General features: G+C 38.5%; 1 protein-coding gene across 1 annotated transcript in view; it reads left to right on the top strand.

Annotated features, from left to right (window-relative positions):
* Pcca (propionyl CoA carboxylase, alpha polypeptide) overlaps positions 1-13,065 on the top strand; it is a 301,142-nt gene that overhangs the window by 124,137 nt on the left and 163,940 nt on the right. The window contains 3 exon segments of the mRNA XM_013023003.1: positions 911-1,013; positions 4,674-4,768; positions 8,024-8,174. Of these exon segments, the coding sequence (XP_012878457.1) occupies positions 911-1,013; positions 4,674-4,768; positions 8,024-8,174 (349 nt within the window).

Genomic DNA, 13,065 nt, shown 5'->3' with positions numbered 1-13,065 from the left:
GAACCCAGGGCCTCAGGCATGCAAGGCAAGCGCTCTACCACTGAGCCAACTTCCCAGCCCCAAGTTTGAGTTTTTAATGGAATGACTAAGCCCATTTTATTTTCATAAAAGTGATGTAAATTTGTTAAAAAATAATAAAAAATTTCTTCTCTAATTATTTTGGTCCATTTTAAAGAAAATAAAGATGTAATACTCTGTATGGGTATGTGAAGGCAAATACACGTCAGAGTATGTACTTAAAATGGCAGGAAATGCTTGTGAGAATCTTCAAACTGTATTTTCAGTCTTGACAATTACATTGGTTGTTGTTCTGGGCCAGTTGTGCAGATGACCAGGCCCTTTACCTTTTGTTATATCTTCTAACTTCTGAGAAATGAATGTGCATTTTTATATTCTTTTGTTAGTGTTACTTAAAATTAGTGAAAAAAGGCTGGGCACTAGTAATCCTAGCCACTCAGGAGGCTGAGATCTGAGGATTGCAGTTCAAAGCTAGCCTGGGCAGGAAAGTCTGTGAGACTCTTATCTCCAGAAAACCAAAAGTGGCACTGTGGCCCAGGTTGTAGAGCGCTCGCCTTGAGCTAAAGAGCCAAGGGACAGAGTCCAGGCCCAGAGTGTAAGCCCCATGACCACCACCACCACCAACAACAACAAAAAAGTGAAAAATGTTAATATTCTCTTTCAGTAGAAAATCTCTGATTAAGTAAATTAAATATCTCACTCCAATTCACAAGGCTATTAAGTGGGAGAATTACATTAAAATTAAAATTAATTCACTCATCTGTACATTGATCAAGTCTATTTCTGCTCTGTTCCAGTGTAAGCTAATATAAATATTTGTTTTTGTTTTCTTTATAAAATGAGGGCTATATTTGTTTTATTATTCTGATTGTTCTTCCTTTTTGCTTTACAGGGATGGTTTTAGATTTTCATCTCAAGAAGCTGCTTCTAGTTTTGGTGATGATAGGCTACTAATAGAAAAATTTATTGATAACCCTCGTCATATAGAAATCCAGGTTGGTATGTTTTTAAATTACTTTGTAATTATTAGGAATTTTAAGTAGTATCATTTAATCTTATGAGAAATGCATCCTTTTATCTATATAAAATGATTTTATCAATTCTTTGGGGATGTTTGAATAAGTAAAAATAGATTAGACATAGGCCTTTGGAATTTGGTATATTTTTGTTGAAATGCTAGGATGTTGATTCAGATGGGAATGGATAAAAACCCAACCCCTAAAGAAAAGTCATTCTAAGCTATCTGAATAGACAAATATATTTCAGCTAGAGAATCATTTAGTGTCTTTGAGGACTGAGCCATTCTGGGACATTTTTAAAAGAAAAGAAGTCCTAACCTGGACTCTCATATTATTTTAGGTCCTCACATATCTGTGCCTCACTGCAATAGGCATTTTGTTGTGAGCTTGATATTAGAGATGAGTAACTCATTTTTTCTTTTCAGATTAAAATGCAGTCCAATTTTTATAGTGGTTGTGTGTATTTTAGCAAAACACAGCAGATTTCTGAAATATAGAGGACAATTCTGCTCTTTTTATTTGTCAGAAATACTTTCATGCTAATTTTCAAATGATGACTATGAATTGTAACACTTAAAACTGATAGGAGATGAATATCAAATTAGAAACTATTGAGTTTTAAGTAAACTTTTAAAGTTAATTTGGTGTGAATAGAGAATCAGAAAAACTAATGGAAAGGTGATGTCCCTTCTGCTGGGGACATAAAGTAGTATTATATCTGGTAACTTTACATAGCTATCATTTCTTGATAGACAATGTTCATGTATATTTTAAAAAAAATTTTTTTTTTGGGTCTGGTTGTGGGGCCTGAACTCTGGGCCTGGGCTCTGTCCCTCAGCTCTTCAGCTCAAGGCTAGCGCTCTACCACTTGAGCCACAGCGCCACTTCTGTTTTTTTTTTCTTTTTGCTTATGTGATGCTGAGGAATCGAACCCAGGGCCTCAGGCATGCAAGGCAAGCGCTCTACCACTGAGCCGCCTTCCCAGCCCAGATTTTCAAATTTTTCAGAGTGAAAAAATGCATGGAAACAGATAGCATCAGTTGGTAGTTATGAACCATTGAGTTTATAGAGTTTCTATCTGAGGCTAGCAAGTTTTAATTTTGTGGGTTTTTTGTTTTCAGAAGTTCTAATTTGCGATACTACTTACATATGGTAAAATAGAAAAGTCTTAATTGTATAATTCAGAAAAACATATATATATATATATATATATATACATACATATGTAGCAGTCATGTAAGTCTAGATATAAATTTTTTTTATTAAGCCAAACAGTTTAATCACACTACTTCCCAGTAGATCCCTTTCCTTGTCTAATATTTATAACTGCTATTCTGACATCTAACATAAGATTAGATTTTTGTTTTGTTTTTGGGGCTGAATCTAGGGCCTTCTGCATACTAGACAACTATTCTAATACTTGGTTATATTTCTATCTCTGTATAAAGTTTTAGAACACAAAATTAATCTATGAAGCAAAAGGAGTAACTCAGTGGTTGAAGACTTGCCTAGCATTTGTGAGACTCTTTCTTAAGTTTGATCACCAGAGTCATTAAAAAAAAAATACAAAAAAGTTCATGTAGACAGTATACTTAATCATGTTAGACAAGTATAATGTTAAACTTGTATCTGGCTTTTTTTCACATAACATCATGCCATTGAGATTTTCCATGAGTGTTATCACTTCTTGTCTTTTTGTTTTCATTATATCTTTTTGAAATTACTATATATTAAATTTTCATACATGTATATAATGTACTTTCATTAAATTTACCTGTAAATTGCTCTTTTAAGCCAATTAACTATTTTAAACCAGTCATTCATATGTTTAATTATTCTATTTTGATCCATGCCTATAAGGTACTTTCACTAAAATCTAATCTCTTTACACTTCATCAACTATTTCCCTTTCCTGAAAAAGTTCCTGTTTTATAATCATAACATTTCCCCCCTTTTTTTTAAAAAAAAAAACAAACAAACCAAAAAACCTAGATTGTACATATTACAGAGAACACACAATGTTTGTCTTTCTTAGTCTGTATTATTTCACTTAACATGATGATTCCCAATTCCAACCATATTCCTGCAAATACATAATTTCATTCTTCTTTATGGTTTACTAATATTTCATTGTGTATTTTTGAACTACATTTTATTTATCCATTCACCTGTTGGGTACTTAGAAGAATCCATAGTTTGACTCTTGTGAAGTGCTGGGGCTCTGCAAGGGTCTTTATCATGGGCTTCCTTACATTTCTTCTAGATAAATGCTCAGGAGTGATATCTCACCGTACTGCACAATTGTATGACAGTACTGTTCAATTTTTTTGAGAAACTTCCTCTCTGGTTTCCAAGCAGTTGCACTAGCCTACATTCCCACCAACAGTATGTAAGGGGTTGTTCTCCTCAACCCCTACATTCTTACCAGTGTTTGTTCTTTTCTTGATGAAGACCATTCTGATTGGTGAGATGGACTCGCATTGTCACTTTGATTTACATTTCCTTCATGGCTAAAAATGTTGAACACACCTTTAAACATTTATTGTTCATTTGTACTTCTTTTGAGAAATGTTTGTTTAGTTCATTTGCCGACTTATTGATTGGATTTTTAATTCTTCTGGTATTTGACTTTTTTTTTTTTTTTTGCTGCTCCTGGGACTTGAACTCAGGGTCTAGCCTCTGTCCCTGAGCCTCTTTGTTCTTAAGGCTATTGCTCTGCCACTTGATCCATAGTCCTACTTTTGGCTCTTTTGAGTAGTTTATTGGAGATCAGAGTCTCATTTTTCTGCCCAGAGTGGACCCGCAATCCTCAGGTCTCAGCCTCCTACGTAGCTAGGATGACAGGTGTGAGCCACCGACACTCGGCCTGGTATTTGACTTTTGAAGCACTTTATATATTCTGGATAATGATATTTTGTCTGATGAATATTTGATGAAGATATTCTCTCATTCTGAAGGTCATCTCTTCATTCTAGTGTTTTTTTCCTTTGTTGTGCCAAAGCCTTTAAGTTGATGTAATTCCATTTCTCAGTTTCTGCTCTTATTTCCTAAGCAATTAAGGTTTTACTCAGAAATTGTTTCCAATACCCTTCAAGTGTTTTCTCTATTTTTCTGTAGTAGCTTCAAAAGTTTCAGATCTTACATTGCAGTCTTTGGTCCATTTTGAATTTATTTTTGTACAAGGAAGAGATAGCATTTAGTTTTAGTTTTCTACATGTGGCTAAGTTTTCCCAGCATCTTTTGTTGAAGAGACGGTCTTTAACATTAACCTAAAGAATGTTTTGAGAGGTATGTTTGTTCAATGAGGTTTGAATATTACAAACCAAGAGATGTTGCTGGGAAAATGTTAACTAGGCACGCTTACTCAGTTGTTATGTCTATGTGTTTTCTTTCTTTCTTTTTGGGTCCGGTCATGGGGGGCCTGAACTCTGGGCCTGGGCGCTGTCCCTCAGTTCTTCAGCTCAAGGCTAGCGCTCTACCACTTGAGCCAGAGCACCACCTCCGGCTTTTTTCTTTTTTTTGCTTATGTGGTACTGAGGAATCGAACCCAGGGCCTCGAGCATGCAAGGCAAGCGCTCTACCACTGAGCCACCTTCCCAGCCTGTCTATGTGTTTTTCAAAAGATAATATTCTCAGGTTTTAGGTGATAAACATGGAAATGCCTTGTGGATTAATGAACGAGAGTGTTCAATTCAGAGAAGAAATCAGAAGGTGGTGGAGGAAGCCCCAAGGTAAGAGTCCTTCCTGATGAACATCTATAATATAACATGCTTCTATTTTCTAGATTAAAAAACTTTTATTGGCTAAAATTGCCTTAATATAGACTCTTCTAATGTCTATTTTTTAAATTAAGGATTTATTAATTATTTTCCTTAGTATATTAGTACATAAAAGAGAAGTAGATTGTTACTACAAAGTTGGTTAGACAATCATCTATGATTTGTACCAGCTTCGAGATAGTGTAGAAACTGCTAGTGTTTTGTGGTCTTTCTGGGTTGTATATCTTAGTAGTAAAGGTTTCATAAAGTAGGTCCTGAATTTTTCCTGGAAGGACCTAAGGAAGGGGTGTAATTTTTGAAAATTCCTTGGTAGAATGCTGGTAGAAAGAGCAACTTTGGTACTTCTGTAGGCCACCTTCCATGTGCTTTGTTTTGCGATTTTTCTTTCTATCTTTTTTTTTTTTTTTCAGGTCCTAGGACTTGAATTCTGGGCCTGGGCACTGTCCCTGAGTTCCTTGTGCTCAAGGTTAGCACTCTACCACTTGAGCCACAGCACCAACAATCTTTTTTTCTGAGATTAATTGGAGATAAGAGTCTCATAGACTTTTCCTGCCTGGGCTGGCTTTGAACTGCTATCTTTAGATCTCAGCCTCCTAAGTAGATAAGATTACGCCTGTGAGCTGCTGGTGCCCTGCTTGTGTTTCCATTTAATGAATACTCCACTTTCAAGTTGATTCCTCCTTGTATTTGTAAATATTCTGGTATTCTTTTTGTTCTTAAAAATTCCCAGTTGAACATACAGAGTTGTTTTGAATTAGCAGGCACAGTATATCTAATTGTAGCTTTAATTATAGCCAGAATCCCTTGATAAAAGATGTGTACAGTTTTTTAAAAGAGAAGATATAAATATGAATGAGCTTTTCATCGTAGGGCACTATTAAAATTAAATCCTATTTTGGTTTAGAATAGGGTCCTCAAATCCTTTGATACTCTCACTGAGTGATTAAGGGAAGGAGCTATGTTACCTTTACTTGATTCTGCATCCTGTGACTGCTTGAATAGAATACATTGAAGTGGTGCAGAAACAGTGACTGGTGCAGGCCTTATGAAACTCACATCTTTTACTTACTGTGTTTTGGAATATTTACCGTTAAAGCCAGCTACCATTATGTGAAGGACATCCCAATGCAGCTAATGTGGAATGATACCCTCTTTGTCTCATGGCGTAGGCCTATGTAGGCCCAGGATTTAGGAAGAAAGGAAGAAAAAAAAGAATGAGCCTAGTTCTTCTTGGCAGAGGCCGAAATTTTCTTAAAAGAGACACAACAAATCAGAAACACAACAAATCAAAGAAAGGTTGGACAAATGGGATTGCATGAAATTGGAGAGCTTCTGCATGGCAAAGATCAATAGAAAGCTCACGGATTGGGAGAAGATCTTCACTAGTCATTTAACGGACAAGGGTCTCATATCTAAAATATACTTGAAACTCAAAAAATTAAATCCCCCAACAATAAATCTTCAAAGAAACAACTGCCCAATAAATAAGTGGGCTAAAGACTTAAAGACAGACTTCTCTGAAGAGGAAAGAAGGATGGCCAATAGACACATGAAGAAATGCTCAACCTCCCTAGCCATAAAAGAAATGCAAATCAAAACAACATTGAGATACCACCTCCCCAGTTAGAATAGCTATAATCAAGAACTCTAATAACAACAGATGCTGGAGAGGATGTGGCCAGAAGGGAACACTACCATTGTTGGTGGGAGTGTAAACTTGTTCAACCACCTTGGAAAGCAGTATGGTAGTTCCTCAAAGGACTCCACATAGAGCTCCCCTAGGACCCAGCAATCCCACTTTTGGGCATTTACCCAAATGATCACAAACAAGACCATACTAAAGCTACCAGCATGACTATGTTTATTGCAGCCTTATTTACCATAGCTAAGATATGGAACCCACCCAGATGCTTCTCATTAGATGAATGGATCAAGAAAATGTGGTATATATACACAATGGAATTCTATGCCTCCATCAGAAAGAATGACATTGCCCTATTTGTTAGGAAATGGAAAGATTTGGAGAAAATTACATTAAGTGAAGTAAGCCAGACCCAAAGAAACATAGGTCTCATGGTTTCCCTTATTTGCAATAACTAGTATATGTCTGAGACAAGCAAAAATGGTCAGATAAGTTGATGTTAAGTGAAATGAACCCCAAGTTAAGGACTCAAATGTTTTTTCTTTCTTGCTATTGTGTCTAACATATTTATAAGATATTTCTTTGTTGCTTTGTATGTCCCTCCCCCACAGTGTAATCCTTGTTTTCACTGTATTTGATGTTGGTATATGTGGAGGGGAAGGGAAAAAACAAATTTTTAAAATAGGGATACAGGTGGACCCATTGCAGTAATGAGATGTACAAGATCTTTTGTCAAAAATGAACTATACATCTTTGGCACAGTGGGGGAGGAGGTGGAGAAGGGGTGGGAGGGGAGATGGGAAGGGGTGGAAAGGGGAAACAAAGGAGGAGTCAACAATGCTTGATAAGACATGCAGTCATGCCAGGCCCCTGTGGCTCAGGCCTGTAATCCTAGCTACTCAGGAGGCTGAGATTTGAGGATCATGGTTCAAAGCCAGCCGGGGCAAGGAAAGTCGTGAGACTCTTATCTCCAATAAACCACTAGAAAACCAGAAGTGGCTCTGTGGCTCAAGCGGTAGAGCACTCACTTTGAGCTGAAGAGCTGAGGGATTGTGCCCAAGCCCAGAGTTCAAGCCCCACAACCGACAGAAAAGAAAAGAAAAGAAAAGAAAAGAAATGCACTCATTACCTTGCCCATGTAATTGTAACCCCTCTGTACAGTATTTTCACAATTAAAAAAAAGAAGAAGAAAAAAAAAAGGCAGCGAAAGTACCTCAGTGGTAGAGCGCTTACCCTGCATGCATGAGGCCCTGGGTTTGATTCCTCAGCACCACATAAGCAAAAAGAAAAAGCCGGAAGTGGCACTGTGGCTCAAGTGGTAGAGCACTAGCCTTTAGCTGAAGAGCTGAGGGACAGCGCCCAGGCCCAGAGTTCAGGCCCCATGACTGGACACCCCCCCCCAAAAAAAAAAAGAAAAAAATGAGCCTAGTAGAGAAATGGGCAAATAGCATAGATAAACATAAAATTATGAACTCTTAATTTGAGCAAGGAAATTTTGTATAGTGCACATAAAGCATATCTTGATTTTTGTTCTGAGTGCAGACTGGTGCTTTTTGTATTTGCAGCACTTTTTTGGATCCTAAGACTCGAAGAGCAATGGGAGAACAAGCCGTGGCTCTTGCCAAAGCGGTGAAATATTCCTCTGCTGGAACTGTGGAGTTTCTTGTGGACTCGAGGAAGAATTTTTACTTCTTGGAAATGAATACGAGACTCCAGGTAACAGCAGCAGTGTCTGTTCTTCTCTGTACTTCTGGCTTTACCCCTCCTTACCCACACTTTTAATAAAGTTAAAAATTGGCTTCAGAACTTAAGTAAACATCTAGTTTTTATTATTATGCAGGCATCTGTCAAAGGGGAGAGATGTGTCCTCTGAATTTAAAGGTCAATGTCTAGCCCTTCTGCTTTGTTAGTATTAATAGTTTGTGTTAAATTCTCCTTTGGTTTGGTTTTAAACCTTTCAGATTGAACTGTATTTGCAAGGATTCATTTTCTGTTAAGAGAAGCTACTGTAGATACTATGAACAGAAGGGAATTAAGTGATTGCAGATTTTGTAAAGACTGGAGGAAGGGAGGAAACCTAGGAGAGACTCCTGAGACTGACTCCTACAGCTAAGTAGTTGAGTTTTGCTACCTCTGGCCGAGTTAGAGAAATCTAGTGGCAGTCTGTAGTCTTGAAGATGTACTTTATTAGTTCCAGTTAAGTAGGTGCTAAGACAGGTGTCTTTCTTCCCTTTCTTTTTCCTTTTATTCTCCTATTTAAAATATGAATTACACACATTCAGAATAATATACAGTACCTAAGTGAATTGTTGAATAAATTAGCTTAAAGCAAAAAACCATTCAGCTATCAACTGTATCTAGAATTATGAAGTTAGTGCATCTACAGCTGCTACTCTTCCTCCTCCCCCTGTCTTTTCTTTTTTTTTGGGTCCAGGCCAGGTCCGCTGGGCCTGGGCGCTGTCCCTCAGCTCTTCAGCTCAAGGCCAGTGCTCTACCACTTGAGCCACAGTGCCACTTCCGGCTTTTTTTTTTGCTTATGTGGTGCTGAGGAATCGAACACAGGGCCTCAGGCATGCAAGGCAAGTGCTCTACCACTGAGCCACCTTCCCAGCCCTCCCCCTCTCTCTTTTCTTCTTTCTCTTCTCCCTTGTCTTCTCCTTCTTCTTCCTTCTCTTCTTCCTCTTCTTCCTTCTCCCTTTTAGTTATTCTCCTTCATCTTTTCTAGAATTGTCTCCTATTCTGACTGAATTTTTAACAGTTTTTTGGGTCTCCATATAGTTCTTCCTTCGAATTATGAGCACATAAGTTTTGTTTGTTCCTTATCTTTAAAAAATTTTAAATGGATGGGATCATATCATGTTTATTCTTTTTTTTGCCTAGCTTTAACATTTTATTTGTCTGATTCAAACAGATTGCTTTATGTAATCCTGGTATGATACTTCTTTGAAGAAAATGCCAGCATTCATTTATCTATTTAATTTCCGTAGATACTTTGTTTCCTTTTTTTTTTTTTTTTGTGCTATTTCTCTTGTTTGCTAGGGCTACCAGAATGAATGATCATAAACTGGGTAGTTAAACACAACAGGTTTTTGTCTCACAGTTTAGGGTTTCAAAGTCTCACATCATGGGTACCCTTAGGGAATCTTACAGGCCTCTCCTGGTTTGTGGGGATGGCTAACAGTCCTGGTTACTCCTTGGTTTCTCCTTGGTTTGTGGCAGCCTAAGTTTTTTCATTGTCATCTGTGCACCTTCAGTGCACAGTAGTTTCCTTTTCTCTTTTTCTATAAGGACATCAGTCGTATGGACTTAGTGATCACTCTAGTGTCACCTTACCTTATTTACTTCTAAGACTCCATTTCCAAATAAGGTCCTACCCGTAGGTTCTGGGTGGACATGAATTTTCAGGAAATTCTACTCAATCTAGTACACCATTTGTAAAACACATTTGGTGTACCATGGCATAAATAGATGAGTGGTTTCCTGGTACTGGTCTGTGTGGGTAGTAGACAGCTAATAGTAGAGGCTGAAATAAATCATGCTTATGCTCCCAAAGTGGTTAGTGGGGCTTGCAAGGGAATATTGAGTCATCCCAGACAGAAGCTGAGTAAGGCTTGAATTTTTTTTTATGGATGCTACGATTATCCTTTATATACATTGTTAATTGAGATTTTTGTGTTTTTTTTTTTTTTTTTGTTTCCTATTTCCATCCTCATGCTTATGTGTCTTCCTCAGAAATGGACTCTTCTTTCTTGTTGCTGGACCCTTGTTAATGGTGGTAGTAGTGGCAGGAAGGATATTTCCTCTTCTCTGCCTCTTGGTTTGGTGTTCTCCTCCTTCGTTAGTTCCCCAAGATTATCTGGGAAGTCCTCTCTGAGAGCGGGAGGTCCTGTGTTTGGAAGAATATGTTGGGCCTCTTGGTGAAGAGGGCTGGTGGACAGCTCCACAGGATGTGGTATGGCAGCATGAACTGCTGGCCCGTGACACGTGCTGGCCATTAGCACTGGCTACACCACATGTGGTGTAGAAGCTCTAAGTTCATTTTGAGAGCCATGGCTGTCTGCACTTCTGTTTAACTACTGCTTCCTCTGGTCAGTCCTTGTGACCATAAAGTAGGTTTCTTTAGTTGTCCTACTCTTTCCCCAGTGAGAGATCTGAGCCAAGATAGGCTCTGCTGCTTTCTTAATGGTTATCTTTTTGTTCATTCTTTTCCTCTGTGTTGAGATATTATACATTTCTTCATAAGTAATGTATAATTTTTTTAGCCATTTCTTATACTTGGACCATTTGCTCCATAGAAAGTTGCCTACCATAAGCTCTGATGTTTGATAGAATGGCAGAGCTTTTTTTTTTTTTTTTTTTTTTTGAGATGGGGTTCTACTATGTTTTCAGGGCAACCTCAAACTCCTGGGCTCAAGGGATTCTCCTGCTTCAGCCTTCCAAGCATCTGGGACTGCAAATATACCACGGTGCCTGGCTTAGTATATTTGGATTTAAATATTCTTAAATTTGGGTTTAAGTATTTACTTATGCCAAAATCTCTTTTGTTGGCAATTGTTACTTTTCTTAGAATTCTTAATTTGGTTAGTACTTTTTTTTTCCAACTCTTTGAAAGTATTATCCCACATTATCTGGCTATTTTTGGTGAGATTGTCAGGCACTGTCCCTGCATTCTTGGGCTTGGGTGCTATCCCTCAGCTCTTCAGCTCAAGGCAAGCGCTCTACCACTTGAGCCACAGTGCCACTTCCAGTTTTCTAGTAGTTTATTGGAGATAGAGTCTCACAGACTTTCCTGCCTGGGCTGGCTTTGAACTGTGATCCTCAGATCTCAGCCTCCTGAATAGCGTAAGCCACCACCATCAGTACCTGGCTTTCTTAGATTTTTAAAAAAGTTTTTCTCAGATGCATGTATGCATATGCATTTAGACTACATTAAAACAATGTATTAAGATGTATTTGAGATAAATATCCTAAATATTTGTAAGATTTATATAGTTATTAATTTGGTACTTGTTGATTAAAACTGCTTCCTATACTTGCAAAAATGTTATAGAAGTGACAGAATTTGGCTTCTGGAGGTAAATTTGACTTTGATTAAAAATATCGTTTGTGTGGAGCTGGGAAGGTGGCTTAGTGGTAGAGCGCTTGCCTTGCATGCATGAGGCCCTGGGTTCGATTCCTCAGCACCATATAAGCAAAAAGATAAAAGCCGGAAGTGGCGCTGTGGCTCAAGTGGTAGAGTGCTAGCTTTGAGCTGAAGAGCTGAGGAACAGCACCCAGGCCCAGAGTTCAGGCCCCACGACCGGACCCCAAAAAAAACAAAACCCCAGAAAAATATCGCGCACGTGTGTGTGTGTGTGTGTGTGTGTGTGTGTGTGTGTGTGTATTAGATAGCTAGTTGGGAAAACATTTATTAAAAGCAATTAGAAGCTGGGTGCCAGTGGATCATGCCTGTAATCCTAGCTACTCAGGAGGCTGAGATCTGAGGATCACAGTTCAAAGCCAGCCAGGGCAGGAATAAACCAATAAACCACTAGAAAACTGAAAGTGGCGCTGTAGCTCAAGTGGTAGAGCACTCGCCTTGAGCTAAAGAGCTGAGGGACAACACCCAGGCCCAGAGTTCAAGCCCCATGACCGACAAAAAAAAAAAAGATAAAAAGCAATTAGAGACTTATCATTTCACAATGAGAGTAAAAGCTTGTGATACAATGATGAAGGAAATTCAAGGTGAACAAAACTTCTTTGTACTGGAGGTTGGGACTCAGAGGCTCAACTTTCTTGGCTAGCTTGCTCACAGCTGGCACTCTACCACTGCTCTGCTCTACTGTAACCCGCCAGCATTTGCTGATTAATTGAAAATGAAGTCTTGAGGACTTTTCTTTCTCTGGCTTCAAAGGTTGGCTAACATTTGTCTTTTATCCCACACACAAGAGATACAAGATTGCCTGATTGATGTATGTATTTATGGGATTTACAATCGTTTAAACACAGATTGTTATGTTTTTGTAGGTTTTGTTTTCTTTGTTTTGTTGGATATAGGGTCTCATTGTATTATGTTACCCACGTTGGTCGTGAACTCAAGTAATGTTGTGGCTTCAGTCTCCAGGTTAGGTGGTATGCATTATCATGCCAGCTCTTGCTTCTTTCTTGTTCCTCCATTTGTTCATGTCTTATATGTCTTACTCAATAAGTTTGTCCACACAGTCATTTTTTTTTGGGGGGGGGGTCCAGTCGTGGGGCCTGAACTCTGAGCCTGGGTGCTGTCCCTGCGCTCTTCAGCTCAGGGCTAGCGCTCTACCACTTGAGCCACAGTGCCTCTTCTGGCTTTTTTCTTTTTGCTTATGTGGTGCTGAGGAATTGAACCCAGGGCCTCGAGCATGCAAGGCAAGCGCTCTACCACAGAGCCACCTTCCCAGCCCCGCTGAGGTGAGTTTTCTTGCATTACATGATCCATCCATTTTCATGAAAAAAAGGATGCAAATGACATTTCATTCTTCTTGATGGCAGAATAGTCCACTGTGTACACAAACCACATCTTCTTGATACATCTGTTAATGGGCAATTAAGATGGTTCACATACTTGTGTACTGGTATCTCTACTATAAGTCAA

This window comes from Dipodomys ordii, unplaced genomic scaffold (assembly GCF_000151885.1).
Source record: "Dipodomys ordii isolate 6190 unplaced genomic scaffold, Dord_2.0 Scaffold65, whole genome shotgun sequence".
NCBI lineage: Eukaryota > Metazoa > Chordata > Mammalia > Rodentia > Heteromyidae > Dipodomys > Dipodomys ordii.
This window is presented reverse-complemented; position numbering and strand designations above follow the sequence as displayed.